Source organism: Vulpes lagopus, chromosome 19, assembly GCF_018345385.1.
Source record: "Vulpes lagopus strain Blue_001 chromosome 19, ASM1834538v1, whole genome shotgun sequence".
Taxonomy (NCBI): domain Eukaryota; kingdom Metazoa; phylum Chordata; class Mammalia; order Carnivora; family Canidae; genus Vulpes; species Vulpes lagopus.
In genome coordinates this window covers 28,165,199-28,184,091 of record NC_054842.1, presented here as the reverse complement: position 1 = coordinate 28,184,091, position 18,893 = coordinate 28,165,199, and the positions used below count along the sequence as shown (strand labels likewise).

At 42.6% G+C, this 18,893-nt stretch overlaps 1 protein-coding gene across 2 annotated transcripts in view; it reads right to left on the bottom strand.

The window, feature by feature from the left end:
* The window catches only part of LOC121478899 (collagen alpha-4(VI) chain-like), a 122,800-nt gene that overhangs the window by 4,084 nt on the left and 99,823 nt on the right, over positions 1–18,893 (bottom strand). For both annotated transcript variants that reach the window (XM_041734359.1, XM_041734358.1), the window contains exons 34-37: positions 15,755–15,845; positions 13,645–14,328; positions 12,495–12,591; positions 11,780–12,009 (exon numbers count right to left, since the gene is read on the bottom strand). In XM_041734359.1, the coding sequence (XP_041590293.1) occupies positions 11,780–12,009; positions 12,495–12,591; positions 13,645–14,328; positions 15,755–15,845 (1,102 nt within the window). The remainder of the gene's footprint in view (positions 1–11,779; positions 12,010–12,494; positions 12,592–13,644; positions 14,329–15,754; positions 15,846–18,893) is intronic.

Genomic DNA, 18,893 nt, shown 5'->3' with positions numbered 1-18,893 from the left:
ATTGAAAAAGTAAACCAGAGCCAGGGGCATCACAATGCCAGATTTCAAGTTGTACTACAAAGCTGTGATCATCAAGACAGTGTGATAGTGGCACAAAAACAGACACATAGATCAATGGAACAGAATAGAGAACCAGAAATGGGCCCTCAACTCTATGGTCAACTAATATTTGACAAAGCAGGAAAGACTATCCACTGGAAAAAGGACAGTCTCTTCAATAAATGGTGCTGGGAAAATTGGAGAGCCACGTGCAGAAGAATGAAACTAGACCCATCTCTTACACCATACACAAAGATAAACTCAAAATGGATTAAAGACTTATATGTGAGACAAGAATCCATAAAAATCCTAGAGGAGAACACAGGCAACACCCTTTTTGAACTCAGCCACGGTAACTTCTTGCAAGATACATCTATGAAGGCAAGGGAAACAAAAGCAAAAATGAATTATTGGGACTTAATCAAGATAAAAGGCTTCTGCACACCAGAAGAAACAGTCAACAAAACTCAAAGACAACCTACAGAATGGGAGAAGATATTTGCAAATGACATATCAGATAAAGGGCTAGTATCCAAAATCTGTAAAAAACTTATTAAACTCAACAGCAAAGAAACAAACAATCCAATCATGAAATGGGCAAGAGACATGAACAGAAATTTCACAGAGGAAGACATAGACATGGCCAACAAGCACATGAGAAAATGCTCCGCATCACTGGCCATCAGGGAAATACAAATCAAAACCACAATGACACTTGACGGGATGAGCACTGGGTGTTTTTCTGTATGTTGGTAAATTAAACACCAATAAAAGTTAATTAAAAAAAAAAAAAAAAAAACCACAATGAGATACTAGTGAGACCACACCAGTGAGAATGGTAAAAATTAACAAGAGAGGAAACAACAAATGTTGGAGACCTCTTGCACTGTTTTTGGGAATGTGAACTGGTACAGCCACTCTGGAAAACTGTGTGGAGGTTCCTCAAAGAGTTAAAAATAGAGCTACCCTATCACCCAGTAATTGCACTACTGGGGATTTACCCCAAAGATACAGATGCAGTGAAAAACTGATTCACCTGCATGAACCTTGTATTAGATGATGCCGAAGAGATTCATTCTAAAACAAAGTCAAGAAAACATCTGGGTCAGATCATGCTAAAAGGAGATAATATTACCCTGCTCCAAAGTGTCTCCAACTAGAATGATCAGTGAAGTGAGAAATTCTTGAGAAGGCCACGTAGTTTGTTTTTTTAGATGTCCTTTGTTGGGAATATAGTTCTAAAACCCTTGTTTGTATTGTTTTGATTACCTTACCAGAGGAAAGGTTATTACCAGAGGAAAATAAATGCTGTGGGATTGTTTTTATTAAAAAAAAAAAGTTTATAGCAGCAATGTCCACAATAGCCAAACTGTGGAAGGAGCCTCAGTGTCCATTGAAAGATGAATGGGTAAAGATATGGAATATATATACAATGGAATATTACTCAGCCATCAGAAACAACAAATACCCACTATTTCCTTTGACATGGATGGAACTGGGGGTATTATGCTGAGTGAAGTAAGTCAATCAGAGAGGGACAAACATTATATGGTTTCATTCATACGGGGAATATAAAAAATAGTGAAAGGGATTATAGGGGAAAGGAGAGAAAATGAGTGGGAAAAATTAGAGAGGGTGACAAACCATGAGAGACTCCCAACTCTGGGAAACAAACAAGGGGTAGTAAAAGGGGAGGTGGGTGAGGTGATGGGGTCACTGAGTGACAGAAACTGAGGAGGGCACTTGATGGGATGAGCACTGGGTGTTATACTATATGTTGGCAAATCCAACTCCAATAATACCGAAACGAAAGAGAGAAAGAGAGGAAGGAAGGAAGGAAGGAAGGAAGGAAGGAAGGAAGGAAGGAAGGAAGGAAGGAAGGAAGGAAGGAAGGAAGAGCCGGAAAAAAAAACTTTTTTTAAGTCTTTAAAAAAAAATGCCCAGTGTCTACTGATCATTTGAAATGTGGCTATTGGAACTATGGAACTGATTTTTTTGTTTATTTAATTTCAAATTTAAATTTAAAAATTTTTTTGACTTTGTTTCTTTTTTTTTTAATTAATTTTTATTGGTGTTCAATTTACCAACATACAGAAAAACACCCAGTGCTCATCCCGTCAAGTGTCCACCTCAGTGCCCGTCACCCATTCCCCTCCAACACCCGCCCTCCTCCCCTTCCACCACCCCTAGTTCGTTTCCCCGAGTTAGGAGTCTTTATGTTCTGTCTCCCTTCCTGATATTTCCCAACATTTCTTTTCCCTTCCTTTATATTCCCTTTCACTATTTTTTATATTCCCCAAATGAATAAGAACATACACTGTTTGTCCTTCTCCTGATTGACTTATTTCACTCAGCATAATACCCTCCAGTTCCATCCACATTGAAGCAAATGGTGGGTATTTGTCGTTTCTAATTGCTGAGTAATATTCCATTGTATACATAAACCACATCTTCTTTATCCATTCATCTTTCGATGGACACCGAGGCTCCTTCCACAGTTTGGCTATTGTGGACATTGCTGCTAGAAACATCGGGGTGCAGGTGTCCCGACGTTTCATTGCATCTGAATCTTTGGGGTAAATCCCCAACAGTGCAATTGCTGGGTCGTAGGGCAGGTCTATTTTTAACTCTTTGAGGAACCTCCACACAGTTTTCCAGAGTGGCTGCACCAGTTCACATTCCCACCAACAGTGTAAGAGGGTTCCCTTTTCTCCGCATCCTCTCCAACATTTGTTGTTTCCTGCCTTGTTAATTTTCCCCATTCTCACTGGTGTGAGGTGGTATCTCATTGTGGTTTTGATTTGTATTTCCCTGATGGCAAGTGATGCAGAGCATTTTCTCATGTGCATGTTGGCCATGTCCATGTCTTCCTCTGTGAGATTTCTCTTCATGTCTTTTGCCCATTTCATGATTGGATTGTTTGTTTCTTTGGTGTTGAGTTTAATAAGTTCTTTATAGATTTTGGAAACTAGCCCTCTATCTGATATGTCATTTGCAAATATCTTCTCCCATTCTGTAGGTTGTCTTTTAGTTTTGTTGACTGTATCCTTTGCTGTGCAAAAGCTTCTTATCTTGATGAAGTCCCAATAGTTCATTTTTGCTTTTGTTTCTTTTGCCTTCGTGGATGTATCTTGCAAGAAGTTACTGTGGCCGAGTTCAAAAAGGGTGTTGCCTGTGTTCTCCTCTAGGATTTTGATGGACTCTTGTCTCACATTTAGATCTCTCATCCATTTTGAGTTTATCTTTGTGTATGGTGAAAGAGAGTGGTCCAGTTTCATTCTTCTGCATGTGGATGTCCAATTTTCCCAGCACCATTTATTGAAGAGACTGTCTTTCTTCCAATGGATAGTCTTTCCTCCTTCACCGCATATTAGTTTACCATAAAGTTGAGGGTCCACTTCTGGGTTCTCTATTCTGTTCCATTGATCTATGTGTCTGTTTTTGTGCCAGTACCACACTGTCTTGATGACCACAGCTTTGTAGTACAACCTGAAATCTGGCATTGTGATGCCCCCAGCTATGGTTTTCTTTTTTAAAATTCCCCTGGCTATTCGGGGTCTTTTCTGATTCCACACAAATCTTAAAACAATTTGTTCTAACTCTCTGAAGAAAGTCCATGGTATTTTGATAGGGATTGCATTAAACGTGTAAATTGCCCTGGGTAACATTGACATTTTTAACAATATTAATTCTGCCAATCCATGAGCATGGAATATTTTTCCATCTCTTTGTGTCTTCCTCAATTTCTTTCAGAAGTGTTCTATAGTTTTTAGGGTATAGATGTTTTACCTCTTTGGTTAGGTTTATTCCTAGGTATCTTATGCTTTTGGGTGCAATTGTAAATGGGATTGACTCTTTAATTTCTCTTTCTTCAGTCTCATTGTTAGTGTATAGAAATGCCATTGATTTCTGGGCATTGATTTTGTATCCTGCCACGCTACCAAATTGCTGTATGAGTTCTAGCAATCTTAGGGTGGAGGCTTTTGGGTTTTCTATGTAGAGTATCATGTCATCGGCGAAGAGCGAGAGTTTGACTTCTTTGCCAATTTGAATGCCTTTAATGTCTTTTTGTTGTCTGATTGCTGAGGCGAGGACTTCCAGAACTATGTTGAACAGCAGTGGTGAGAGTGGACATCCCTGTCTTGTTCCTGATCTTAGGGCAAAGGCTCCCAGTGCTTCCCCATTGAGAATGATATTTGCTGTGGGCTTTTCGTAGATGGCTTTTAAGATGTCGAGGAAAGTTCCCTCTATCCCAACACTCTGAAGGGTTTTGATCAGGAATGGATGCTGTATTTTGTCAAATGCTTTCTCTGCATCTAATGAGAGTATCATATGGTTCTTGGTTTTTCTCTTGCTGATATGATGAATCACATTGATGGTTTTACGAGTGTTGAACCAGCCTTGTGTCCCGGGGATAAATCCTACTTGGTCATGGTGAATAATTTTCTTAATGTGTTGTTGGATCCTATTGGCTAGTATCTTGTTGAGAATTTTTGCATCCATGTTCATCAGGGATATTGGTCTGTAATTCTCCTTTTTGGTGGGATCTTTGTCTGGTTTCGGAATTAAGGTGATGCTGGCCTCATAGAACGAATTTGGAAGTACTCCATCTCTTTCTATCTTTCCAAACAGCTTTAGTAGAATAGGTATGATTTCTTCTTTAAACGTTTGATAGAATTCCCCTGGGAAGCCATCTGGCCCTGGACTCTTGTGTCTTGGGAGGTTTTTGATGACTGCTTCAATTTCCTCCCTGGTTATTGGCCTGTTCAGGTTTTCTATTTCTTCCTGCTCCAGTTTTAGTAGTTTGTGGCTTTCTAGGAATGTGTCCGTTTCTTCTAGATTTCCTAATTTATTGGCGTACAGCTGTTCATAATATGTTTTTAAAATCGTTTGTATTTCCTTGGTGTTGGTAGTGTTCTCTCCTTTCTCATTCATGATTTTATTAATTTGAGTCTTCTCTCTCTTCTTTTTAATAAGGTTGGCTAATGGTTTATCTATCTTATTAATTCTTTCAAAGAACCAACTCCTGGTTCTGTTGATCTGTTCCACAGTTCTTTTGGTCTCGATTTCATTTAGTTCTGCTCGAATTTTAATTAACTCTCTTCTTCTGCTGGGGGTAGGGTCCATTTGTTGCTTTTTCTCTAGTTCCTTTATGTGTAAGGTGAGCTTTTGAATTTGAGTTCTTTCCACTTTTTGAATGGATGCTTGTATTGCGATGTATTTCCCCCTCAGGACTGCTTTTGCTGCATCCCAAAGATTTTGAACGGTTGTATCTTCATTCTCATTAGTTTCCATGAATCTTTTTAATTCTTCCTTAATTTCCTGGTTGACCTTTTCATCTTTTAGCAGGATGGTCCTTAACCTCCACATGTTTGTGGTCCTTCCAAACTTCTTGTTGTGATTAAGTTCTAATTTCAAGGCATTATGGTCTGAGAATATACAGGGGACTATCCCGACCTTTTGGTATCGGTTCAGACCCGATTTGTGACCCAGTATGTGGTCTATTCTGGAGAAAGTTCCATGTGCACTTGAGAAGAATGTGTATTCAGTTGAGTTTGGATGTAAAGTTCTGTAGATATCTGTGAAATCCATCTGGTCCAGTGTATCATTTAAAGATCTCGTTTCTTTGGAGATGTTGTGCTTAGAAGACCTATCCAGGGTAGAAAGAGCTAGATTGAAGTCACCAAGTATAAGTGTATTATTATCAAAGTATTTCTTCAGTTTGGTTATTAATTGGTTTAAATATTTGGCAGCTCCCACATTCGGGGCATATATATTGAGGATTGTTAAGTCCTCTTGTTGGATAGATCCTTCGAGTATGAGATAGTGTACCTCTTCATCTCTCACTATAGTCTTCAGGGTAAATTTTAATTTATCTGATATAAGGATGGCTACCCCTGCTTTCTTTTGAGGACCATTTGAATGGTAAATGGTTCTCCAACCTTTTATTTTCAGGTTGTAGGTGTCCTTCTGTCTAAAATGAGTCTCTTGTAGACAGCAAATAGATGGGTCCTGCTTTTTTATCCAGTCTGAAACCCTGCGCCTTTTGATGGGGTCATTAAGCCGGTTCACGTTCAGAGTTACTATTGACAGATATGAGTTTAGTGTCATCATATCTATTCAGTCCTTGTTTTTGTGGATTGTTCCACTGAACTTCTTCTTAAAGGGGAATTTTAAGAGTCCCCCTTAAAATTTCTTGCAGAGCTGGTTTGGAGGTCACATATTCTTTCAGTTCCTGCCTGTCTTGGAAGCTCTTTATCTCTCCTTCCATTTTGAATGAGAGCCTGCTGGATAAAGTATTCTTGGTTGCATGTTCTTCTCATTTAGGACCCTGAATATATCCTGCCAGCCCTTTCTGGCCTGTCAGGTCTCTGTGGAGAGGTCTGCTGTTACCCTAATACTCCTCCCCATAAAAGTCAGGGACTTTTTTTCTCTTGCTGCTTTAAGGATCTTCTCATCTTTGGAATTTGCAAGCTTCACTATTAAATGTGAGGTGTTGAACGGTTTTTGTTGATTTTAGGGGGGGATCTCTCTATTTCCTGGATCTGAATGCCTGTTTCCCTTCCCAGATTAGGAAATTTTTCAGCTAGGATTTGTTCAAATACATATTCTGGCCCTCTGGCCCTTTCCGCGCCCTCGGGAACCCCAATTAAACGTAGGTTTTTCTTCCTCAGGCTGTCATTTATTTCCCTTAATCTATCCTCATGGTCTTTTAATCATCTGTCTCTTTTTTCCTCAGTTTCCCTCTTTGCCATCAACTTGTCTTCTATGTCACTCACTCGTTCTTCCACCTCGTTAAGCCTCGTCGTTAGGACTTCTAGCTTGGATTGCATCTCATTTAATTGATTTTTAATTTCTGCCTGATTGGATCTAAATTCTGCAGTCATGAAGTCTCTTGAGTCCTTTATGGTTTTTTCTAGAGCCACCAGTAGTTGTATAATAGTGCTTCTGAATTGGCTTTCTGACATTGAATTGTAATCCAGATTTTGTAACTCTGTGGGAGAGAGGGCTGTTTCTGATTCTTTTTTTTTTTTTTTTTTTTTTGAGGTGAGGTTTTCCTTCTAGTCATTTTGCTCAGTGCAGAGTGGCCAAAAACAAGTTGTATTGGGAAAAGGAGAAAAAGAGAGAGAAGGAAAGAAAAGAGAAAAAGAAAAAAGAGAAAGAAGAAAAAAAGGGGAAAAAGAGAAGAAAAAGAGAAAGAAAAAGAAAGAAAAAAAGGGGGTGGGGTGGGGGAAGCATCAGAAATCAAGAAGAAAGAAAGAAAAAAAAGCACAAAACAAAAACAAAGAAACAAAAAAAACCACGGGGGAGTATCTTCCGATTCTGTATACTTTAAGTCCCGTGACTTCCCCTGGAACTGGTCCGTCTCGCTGGTCTTCTGGGGGAGGGGCCTGCTGTGCTGATTCTCAGGTGTTAGCACTTGGGGGAGCTGCTCTGCCCCTGCCTGGTGCAGGGCTCAGTGGGGGTTGTTCACCCCGTGAGGCCCCGGGAGGAAGCCACAGTGGCGGGGGCAGCTCTGGAGCCCTGGAGTCAGCTCCCGCAGTAGCTCCGGGGCTCTCCGTCTGCAGGGCCTGGGGGCTCCCGGGCGGGGCCGCTGATCTGCTCAGCTCGGGGCAGGAGCGTCCTCGCTGTCCTGGGCCCTCCCGGCCTCGGCCTGTCCCGGGGGGAGGCCGGATCCTGGGCTGTGTCCCGGGCCCTGTGCTCCGGGGCCTGCGCTGTTGGATTCGCGCTCCCGGCCGCAGCCCCCTCTGCGGAGCCGCAGCCCGAGCCCCTCCGAGCTGTTCCCGGAGCCGCGCCGCCCCCTCCGGGGAGCCGCCGCCCGAGCCCCTCTGAGCTGCTCCGGGCCCCGCCGAGCGCTGCAGCCCTTAGGGAGCTCGGCGCATCTCCCCGGGCGCAGTTCCTCTGTTACTGTCCCAGGGAGCCCGAGGGCATCCCCGCCTTTCTGGGGATCCTGCTCCAATTCCCCGGGAGGCCTTTCCGCGGGGAAGGTTGGTGCAGCTCCTGCTCCTCCGGGACGGGGCTCTCCTGTCCTGGGGACACTCGCCCCGGCCTCAGCCCGGCTCCTCGCGGGGCCCCTCCCCCTTGGAGGCCTTTTGTGTCTTTATTTCTTTTTCCCCGTCTTCCTACCTTGATAGAGGCGCGAACTCTTCTCACTGGAGCATTCCAGCTGGTCTCTCTTTAAATCTCAGGCTGAATTCGTAGATTTTCAGGATGATTTGAAGCTTTTCTAGGTAATTTGTTGGGGACAGGTGATTTGGAGACCCTACTCTTCCGCCGTCTTGCCCCTCCCCTCTAAATTTAAATTTAAATAGCCAATGTGGCTAGTAGGTGGTCAGTGCAGCTATAGGTGAGTAAATCCCAATGCTTTATCTCTGAAGTATTCTTTGTAACCTAACATTCAGGGAGACTCTGAGTCTTCAGTTTTATTTTATCAGTAGGACATAGCTTTGGGGGGCAATAATTGCCAAGTAATTACTGCTAGCTCCCAGTTTTACATTTGCATTATTTTTACCATGAGTATTAACTTTTACCCTCTTAAAAAGATCCTACATCAGTATTACTCAAACAAGTCCATGAAATCCAGGAATGAAGGAAGAAAAGGAGGAAAGAAAGAGGAGTGTTGGATAGGAATGGATTCATCTCCTGGTATGTATGTATAGTCTAGCCCTACCTGGAGGAGAAAACAAAAACAAAAAACAAAACCAAAATAAGATTTATGTCCTTTGGAGAGAACACTGAAATTGAAAATATCCCAAGATCAGCCTGATTTCTCTGAAAAGAAAGGATACTCACTTAATTCTTCACAAGTAGGTACAATTGAAGGTCACCAGTGTTACAGGAGAATTTGGCTGAAGATACAGGGGCACAAGGGAGGCCATGAAAATTTAACCTTCCCTGGGGCCAGAACGGACTCTAACAAGAGGTGAAACTTGAGTACTGAAAGGTGAGTAGTGAACAGTGAGTAGAGGTAGTCCAGATGGACACCATGGAGAGGATGCAGATGGGCAGGTGAGGGTGAGCACCTCCATGGCAATTTGGAACAAATAACAGGGCACAAGACGCAAATAGTGCAAAAGCATCTGCAGGGGAGTGGCAGCCAGTGAGGCCCCAGAGGACCACAGCATGGACCTGATTGCAGAGGCCTGTGCGCCTTACCTAGCCACGGGGACGCTGTCTTCTAAACGATGGGGAACTAGAGAAGAAGATAAATGACATGGCCATATGTGCAGGCAAACTAGAAAAACTACTTTGGTGCTCAGACTGGAACTGGAAACAGGACAAACTGTAAGGAATGAGACCAGACAAAGAGCTCTGCAGTTACCTTTGAAGTCAAAGTGTTGGGGAGATGTGGAAAGGGGCATGGACCTGAGAGATGCTGAGGAGGAAGTCATGCCAACATCTGGTCACCAGCTGGAGGTGGGAGGCAAGGAGAGGAGAAAGACCAGCGTGATGTTTGGGTTTTGACTTCCCATTCCTGGATCGATGGTGGTGCGTTCCGGTAAAGGAACAGCAGAGGAAAAGGTTTGAATGGTGAAGACGAGTGGAGCTCATTTAACTGAGTTCATTTGAGAACTGAGTCCCCATTTGAGAGGACTGAGGGCATGAGCCACGGCACAGTCTGACTATATATAGGTGACTATATCGGTCTGCAGCTCAAGACCGTGAAGGGAGAAGATACGGAGTCATCAGAACAGAGGGGAGAGCCAAAGTCCTGGCAGGAAAGCTCACCCCAGTGTGTGTGTACAGAGTCCTCAGAGGGCTGACCCCCCACCCTGGGGGAAAGAATTGCGGTCACCATGAAATTACAGAAACCGAAACTTCTGGGCTCCTCACTTGCATAAGCCTCTTCTAAAGAAGTACTCACTTTGTCCTTAATTTTAATAATTTTGTTTTCTCTTTCTTAAAGAGAGGCTTAGAGATAGGCATTGTATCAACAATAAATTCCATAAAACCTGAATTCTCCTGTGAGGATGGGCCTGGAAAGAGGAGCCCACAAGAAGGGACAGGTCTGAAGTAGAAGAACTAAGTAAGCATGCTATTTCTAAGGCCAAGAAAGGAGGGAGTTTGAAAAGGAAAGTAGTGGTTAACAGTCCCAAGGAGCTCCAGTCAGATCTGAAAGAGCCCTTTGGTCTTTCTCGATGGTTCTCAACACACGTGAAGACAAGGGCTTGTTCTTTTCTCTGAGTGAAGTGCTGGAGGAGACGGTGTACAGCCCACCATACAGGAGGTCACAGGAGGTTACAGCTGGCCACCTTATTTCTTTTGAAAGCAAAAAACAAAACAAAACAAATCAAAATAAAATAACAGCATCTGTTAGAGACAGAGATCTGGGGAAAGGAGCTTGAGGAGGTGGTAAAGGTTTAGAACACCCTTGGAAGGCAACAGGAGGGGAATTGGCCAAAACCAAGTTACAGAGTATGGGGAATTGAGGGGAATTTCCAGCCTCAATGTTTGGCTATGAATAGGACAGGATTAGATGACCAGTAAGCTCTCCTCCATTTCTTTCACCTTGAATTTGTGGGAAAGGGTGCCTTAGAGCAGTAGTTCTCACACTTGGTTGCTCAGTGGACTCACTGGGTAAATTCCACATGCAGAGATTCTGATTGAATTGGGGTAAGGTCTAAGCATTGAGAGTTTTTAGAATCACAGGCGAATGATTCTAATTTAAAGCCAAGACCATGGGACTCCTGGGTGACTCAGTGGCTGAGCATCTGCCTTTGGCTCGGGGCGTGATCCTGGAGTCCCGGAATCAAGTCCCACATCAGGATCCTTGTATGGAGCCTGCTTCTCCCTCTGCCTCTCTCTCTCACTCTCTCTCTCATGAATAAATAAATAAAATCTTTAAAAAAAAACCAAGACCAAAAATCACTGCCTTAGTAATATTATCTGAGGATATTATATACTGGAAATATGAGAACTAACAAGGTAAGTTTATGTTTAGCTGTCTACGCCACGAGTGCCAATTCCTGTGTCTGTTTGGTTTTGTTATTTCCCTTTGGACATGTGTTTGCTTTGGAATCTGAGGGATAGGACACATCGCTGGTGTCTTAACAGCTAACTTGCATCCTTCTGTGTGGCAAACACACAAATTATCAAGTTTTATTCTTAAAAGAATCCTATGAGGTAGGTTTTCACATAATCCCCACTTCACAGATCAGAAAACTGAGCCACAGCGGGATTAAATAACTTTCACCTCGCTAGCAGCCCCAGCTGGAGAACCATCTAGGCACATTCAAACTTCTGGACAATTATCTCTCATTTAATCTAAGCAGGACTGACCTCCAACTCACTAGAAACCTCTTTCAGCTATTTGCATTAATACCTGCAGTAATCAAAATCAATGCTACAGTTGTTTTAGATGGATCCACGGTGTTCCTTAAACTTGGTCAGTTTATATGTAGCCACTCATACAGAGATGAAGGAACCTTCTATTTTCCTTCAAGGTCAGGAGTATGTTCACCATTTCTGCAATACGTCATTGCTTCTGGGCAACGAAGTAAACACTTCACAGGGTTTGTCTCCATAATACTCCCTGAAATAACTGCTGATCAGCTCCAGATTTACAGTCAGAGGAAAGTTAGCCTTCGTTCTTAAATTAATATCTTTAGTTGCGTACGTGAACTGGTGCGTTGGAAAGGAAAGTGCCTAAAAAGCCAAAATTTGCATGCTAACACAGTACACAGGAATTTTTTTTTAAAATGAAGACAACTGAAGGAGCAAGAAATAGTTTGGTTTTTACCATAGGCAGTGCCTGAATTTCTTTCTTTTCCGGTTTGTTTCCGTCTTGCAGGCCTTTCTTGTCGGTCTCTCTCAGCACCATATCCATTCTTTTCATAATTTTCAAGTGCTTCTTGCTGAGTTACAGATTTCATTGTGGCTTTTCTATTCTCCTCTACCAAAACATCCGCTGCTTCAAGTACTTCCAGATCATCAGCAAAGCCAGATAGGCCAAATTGGCGCTTAGGCAACCTGCGTAGAAACAATCCATCTCACACTGCAAAACTGAACCATAAGAACTGGAAGGTTCAGTCCCCAGCTGATCCTGGTGGGCTCCAGAAACTCAGGTTTGAGCACTTCCTCATGACCTGGTGTCAAATTAGTTAGTTTCTTAGGTTTGCAGAGGTGTTTGCACAGACATCAAAATAATATGGCTAGCATTATTAGTTTTGCCTCTGGGACATGGTATTAAAGGCTGGGAGGATATAGTAGAAGAGAAAATTGTTATTTCCTTGCTTTTCATGTGCTCTTTAGATTTGTTATATTGGCCCTATATTACTCTTAACATTAGAAAATAAGAAAAACCAAGATATATCAGTTGTAAAACACAGGAGCATCCCAGCCCCAGTGGTTCAAGTCAGGTAAAGGACTGGCATTGCCTGTGACCTTTCTTTAGGGGGAGATTCTCCTACAGGGGACAGAGCTATGGGACAACCTCAGCTCTACCTTCAGCCTACCTCCTGATAGGCCTAAAAGGTTGTAGCAGAGTGTCCCCTCGGTTTGGGCCCCCACATTTTCCAATGAGTTCAGGGGATGGGTACTGGTTTATTCCACCTAAAAATAAAATAAAAAATCGAGTCAAGTCAAATCAAGCATAAAATAAAACTTAAAAATAAAATAAACATACAGTGAAATAAAGCATAAATACAAAATGTTACCCATTAAGACATAAAATTTAAAAGAAAAAAATCAAAGCATAAGATAAAATCAAACATACAATAAAACAAAATAAAACTAAAATCAAACAAAACATAACGACCAAAAAAATACACTGACATAAACTGAAAAAAATATAAATTCAAGTAAGGCAATAAAATAGACACCAAAATAAAGGCAAATAAAATAAAAACCAAACAAAATAAAGCCATAAAATTCATCCTATCATATAAATTATATAAAATAAAATCAGAACACTAAAGAATATACCAAAACATACAGTTAAAGCTAACATAATAAAATATAAAAAATAAAGTAAAATGAAATTGTAATGGACTAGAAAGGTAATTCCCCCAGGCTGCTTCACCCTCAGAGCCACTAAGCTATCAGCCATCTATTACAGCTCTCTCCTTCACCTCCTACGAAGGAAAGGGATCAGAATCCACATTTTAACAAGATCCCTGGAAGATATGTGCACACATTAAAATTTGAGACACACTGTTATATGCCACTGGATTCTGTAATCCATATACCTGGATATAGGAATAACAATAACTCTTCCCAAAAAAAATTTAAAAAAATAAAAAAAAACAATAACTCTTCCTTATATATGTACAACACTGGTGCTTTCAAAGTCCATCCACACATGTATTTGAATGTAGGCTTCACACATAAGGAAGAGACTGTAATTCTCATTTTGGTAAATGAGAAAAGCCAAGAGGTTAAGTGGAAAACCGAGGCCTCTTAGTCACCAAAGGAGAAATTCCAGATAAGAAAACAGCACTGGGCTTGGCACAGCATCAGCGCAATGACAGCTCAGGGTTTTCAGGAAATGCTGTGAGGGTGCCCTCTAGGGACTTTCCAGAGGACAGACTCAGCAAGGGTAAAGGTGCACACCAGGCTCTAGTAAGTTCCTCTCCCCACCTCACTCAGGGCATCTCCAGTGCTTACTTTTTAGAAGGTTCAGGAAAGCCTGTGTGAATCCCTGGGCATAGGCTACTTCTGGGCCTGAGATTCCCTCCAGGTGCAACAGGTGCTGCTCAGAGGGAAGGCTGGCCACACCCTCTAGCTCGGCCAGCTCGTGGGTACCCACGCCTGGGCCCAAGGCCAGCACAAATAGAGTGATTCCCTTGCACTTGGCCTCCAGGGACAGAGTCCTTAGCTTCTCCTGGTCCCAGCTGCTGGTCTCACTGGCCACGATGGCAAAGAGGACCTGCATCCGCCTGGGCAGAGGGGCTGCCAGGAGCACCTTCTCCAGCGTCCACTCCAGGGCATGTCCCAGGGCGGGAGCTCCCTGCAGAGGGTGACCCAAAGCCTCGTGAAGGTACCTCCGCATCTGTGTCTTTTGGCCATAGGATGTCAGGTGGAAGCCCTCCAGTACAGGGGGGTGCCCTGCACCCGGCCAGAAGTCTGGGGTTGTGTGCATCACCAGGGCAGCACGTGACCCATGGTGGGACACGCCAGGCTGTGCAGCCACCTCTAGGTCCTCGAGCACGGCATCCACTAGACTCAGGGCCGTGCGGTACACGTCAGCCGGAACGCCATAGGAGCTGTCCACCACGAACGCCATGTCAATGTCCCCTGCCAGGGGTCCTGGCACGCTCTGAACACACTCTGGGGATGGTCTGCACTTGTCTGAGGAGGAAGCACCAGGAGAGGCTGGGGTTACCACACTTCCCTTCTCCCTTCCCCCCTTCCCTTCCCTTCCCTTCCCTTCCCCCCTTCCCTTCCCTTCCCTTCCCTTCCCTTCCCTTCCCTTCCCTTCCCTTCCCTTCCCTTCCCTTCCTTTCCCTTCCCTTCCCTTCCCTTCCCAGCAAACACATTTCCAGACTCTCGGTAAGAATGGATGCTGCTGAATGCTACCTGCATTGTGTTGACATAGGCGAGCTCATGGGCAATGTAAGCAATCATGCCCATTTTTCAGGAGAATGAATTTAGACAATCTAATGCTACATTTAATGTTTTTAACCACTAGGCCGTGGCTTTCTAATCCCTAGGTTCACAGACACCTGCCTGGTTCAGTCCTGTGTCTCTTACTGGATGTGTGGCCTTGGGCAAATTATTCAGCCTTCCCCATGCCTGTTTCCTCATCTGTCAGATGGAGATAGTGATGATGATAATAATAATGGTTTGTACCTTATGAAGTTGTTTGTGTGGTTAAATAAAAAATGAGTCAAGTACTCAGAACAATGCCTGGTATGTAGTAAGAGCTCAAGCTCAATGAATACCTCAATGAATAGGTTTATGCTTCTACAGCAGAAGGAACTGCAACCCAGACCATGTCAAATCATTTGATGCTGTGAAAGCAGTTCATCAACTGTAACATACTCTACAAACAGCAGCCATGGTATGCGACTCAACTGAAGTTCCCAGGTATAACACTGCCATCTTCATGGCAATGTTAGGTCTAAGTATGGTAGAGTAGAGGGAACAATTCAATTCCCTTTCAATTTCACCTATAGGACTCACTCTGGCCCCATTTGCCATGGGTGCGGATGAGAGCTCTCTACACCTGGGCATGCATGGACTTTAGCACAAAATTCTCTCTGGCACAGATTAATATGGAGTGCAGGAATGTGATGGAAGCTAGACATTGAAAGACTTGCCAATATCCCACTAGTGCTCAGTGGCAGTTCCAGGCTTAGAACCCAGGATTCTTGACTCTTAGTTCAGAGGTCTGCTTGCACACTAAGTAAGGAACATAAGCTAAGTCATCTACAGGAGCCCAGTAGGACAGGTAAATAAGCAGAGCAGACCAGGGATAAGACAATAGGGATGGAAGGGACTGTGGGACACTCACAGACACTTGCCCCCATCAAAAGAGGTCAGCCAAAACTCAGTTCGGGCTGACTGTGGCTACAAAGGAATGCAGTATCTGTGATTTTCAAGATAATTCCTAAGAAAAACTGGAAATCCAGACTTCACAGGAATTCCCAGATTCTAAGACTCTGCACATATTCAAGTATATACACATCTGCAGGGAAGATCTGGCCAGTGGCCACCAATGAATTCATCCTGTTCTAAAGACATCAATCTGATCAGAAATGCTGTCCGGGCTTACCATAGCAGAGGGTACAGTAGGCCATGTGCTCCAGGTCCTGCTGACTCTCAGTCTCCCAGACAAACAGATGAAATCTGTTGGTTCCATCCGCCTAATCCAAACACATATACAAGTTTATCAGTAGCTAAATTAAATTTCAAGTCATGTTTTTCATGCTTTTTTCTAATTGAGATGAGAAAGACATTCATATATTTTTAGAGACTATATGTAATTATATACAGATAAATAATTTGGTATTACCTATTACAGTTATTATTGTCATTTAGTTCTCTAGTTCTAACCTAGACATTAGACTATCATCGCTGTGGGGACATGCGGGTCTTCAGCCTCAAATGTGTGCAAAATTCAGCCAGTGTTATGTTGTATTGGAATGAAGTTCAGGGAGTTGAAGATTCAATCATTTATAAATTCCATAAATGTTTAATGATTGTCTGCAGTATGAAAAATGCAGTGTGGTGGGAATTATTAACACAAACAGGCAGACCCTCCAAGGAGGTGGCCATATAGGTCAAACACCATTAGAATGAAAAGAGATAGATAGGAAGGGAGGCCTCTCTCACATAGTCTAGGTGTTCAGGGCTGGTACACACCAAAGCCAGAAGACAAAAGGGAGGAGGACTCAGGGAAAGGAAGACTTTGGAGGGATGGCAAATCCATTTATGTCCTTCCTTCAGCCTTTCCAATTATGATTAATGTAATAATTGATATCAAAGCTTAAAAGCAAACTATTAATAACAAGTCCAGTAAGTTCATGTGACAACTAGTTAATCAACAATCAACTAGTTAATCAGTAAACCTTCTCCCTCTTCTTCCTAAGGCCACAAGTAGACTGTCCCTTGTAATTAATTGGGACCACAAGTAGGGGCTAGCCAATGCCATGTAGGTGGATAGATACCATTTCCAGTGCATGCATGATACTCTGTGTGTGCACATCCACCAGCCAAAGGTAGAGGATTCATAAAAAGGTTTTGAGGCCCTTCTGTGTGATGGGCCCATTGACAGGAGCCCAGGTCTTGAAATGGCTGCACAGAGCAAAAACACTTCTCCCCTCCACACCCACATCAAAGGACCCACGTTCACTTGTGACTGATGGCAGAAATAATATTTTATTATGTTAAGCCACTGAGACTTGGACATGAATGGTTACACAGTTAAGTTTCCCTGACAGATGCAGATAATTTGCAGGACTTCCACCTCATGATGAAATTCAGAATGCTGTCAGATTATTTCTCTCTGCATGTGAGGTTGGATATCTAAGATTAGTCATGTACATCACGTTGTCTGCTCTCTGTCAAAACATGAAGGACAGGGCCCCACTGAAGGGCAGCTCCTCCTCCTTCATCCCTGTGGCCAGGACCACATAGGCTCTGGAGCCTCCTCTGGAATTAAGGGGCTAGGGACTAGAAGATGTCACACTACTCTCAGGGAGAGAAGATGGGCAAAGGTTACTTTGGAAAAGGATTTTCTATAACTTGTACTCCTTACAGAGCTCTTCAATCTTTCTGTTTGGGACTGCAGCATACCCTCAACTTTAGCTCTCAGAGTGAGCTTACTTGAAAGAAATATCTATGTGGAGAAATAAATATAAAAAGTTGAGCTTTAGTGCATGCTAATGCAACACAAAAACAACATGGAAACTTTCCTAAGACTCTTAAGAAGAAAGGCAAATGTATTCTCTCTTGTTCCTCACAGGGTTATGCTTTTTCCTGACTTAGAAATTCATATCAACCAAGACTGATTAAATAGCTACTAAATAAAAATTTTAACAAGCCCTGCAGAGGTACAAAAATGACAGTCACCCCTTTTAAAGAGCTTATATCCTAGCAGGAAGGATGGATAAACAATTTTCAAGAAAGAAAGAAGTCCAATAATATGTTTTAGGAACACAGGAAAAGAAGATTCATTTGAAGCACAAGTCATAGAGGGAGCTTGATGACGATAGTGACATCTGGCACTTTGGGAAGAATGAGTAGGATACTTACTTAGCAAAGAAGCAGGTGAAAGAATTACAGAGTGGAGGAACAGCATGTACAAACCAGAGGCAGATAAATAGTTGTTTATAGAATTCTCCTTAGTGTTCCCACTCCCCAGAGATTAGAGAACACCCTCCTCCACTGTGCAGCTACACAGCATATTTGATACCCTTGAAACCCCCTGCCAGATGAAGGAGGCTGACATGAGAAAATGTGCAGAGTGCCAAAAGTCAACATTCAGATCTATTCCACATGGTCATCAGATCTGAGTACTGACCAAACCAAATTAATCACCCGATTAATCACCAGGGATTATAGAGAACAGTAGAGGTACGTAGATGGCCACAAATCACATGAGGCCATTTGAAATGCTGCTGAAATCAGGATCCACAGCAGTGTTCCAGGAACTAAAAGAAAACTGAGATAACCCTAGGAGCATCCATTTTATTCCAAGCGTTGTGTGGAAACGCTAAGTTCGGGTACATTATTTTTAGGTCACAGGAAACATAGGTGAAGTGTGTTATAAAATGCAGAGTTTGTGTGGATTTTTAAGGTACTTCAGGATCCACAGCAGTGTTCCAGGAACTAAAAGAAAACTGAGATAACCCTAGGAGCATCCATTTTATTCCAAGCGTTGTGTGGAAACGCTAAGTTCGGGTACATTATTTTTAGGTCACAGGAAACATAGGTGAAGTGTGTTATAAAATGCAGAGTTTGTGTGGATTTTTAAGGTACTATGAAAGACTTCAGAGAAATTCAAATATCCCCCCAAATTTGATCCATGGGAAGAGTCTAATGTAGTACTAACAGATTCTGTGTCAGGATCCCAGGTCTTAGTCCTTGATCTGCCTTAAGTCCTTGATGTGACCTTGGACAAGGCTCTGGCACCTCACATTCCTCAGCAAGAGAGCTAATAGTCTGAACAAATGCCACAAGTTTTCTTCCTGTTTCAACACAGCCTGGTCCTAATTTCCAGTCTTCTGTATTTGCCTCATGTTCAGGACACTGTGTTACCTTTTCTACTCTGAGCAACTCAAGAGGATGTAACTCTTCCATCTGTTGTCTGCTTATTGGAAAATTACCAAATTCAATTGAATTGGAATAGTTACAAAACTTACATCTTTTTAAAAACTTCTCTTAGGAAGAATAATTTTATGATCACACTT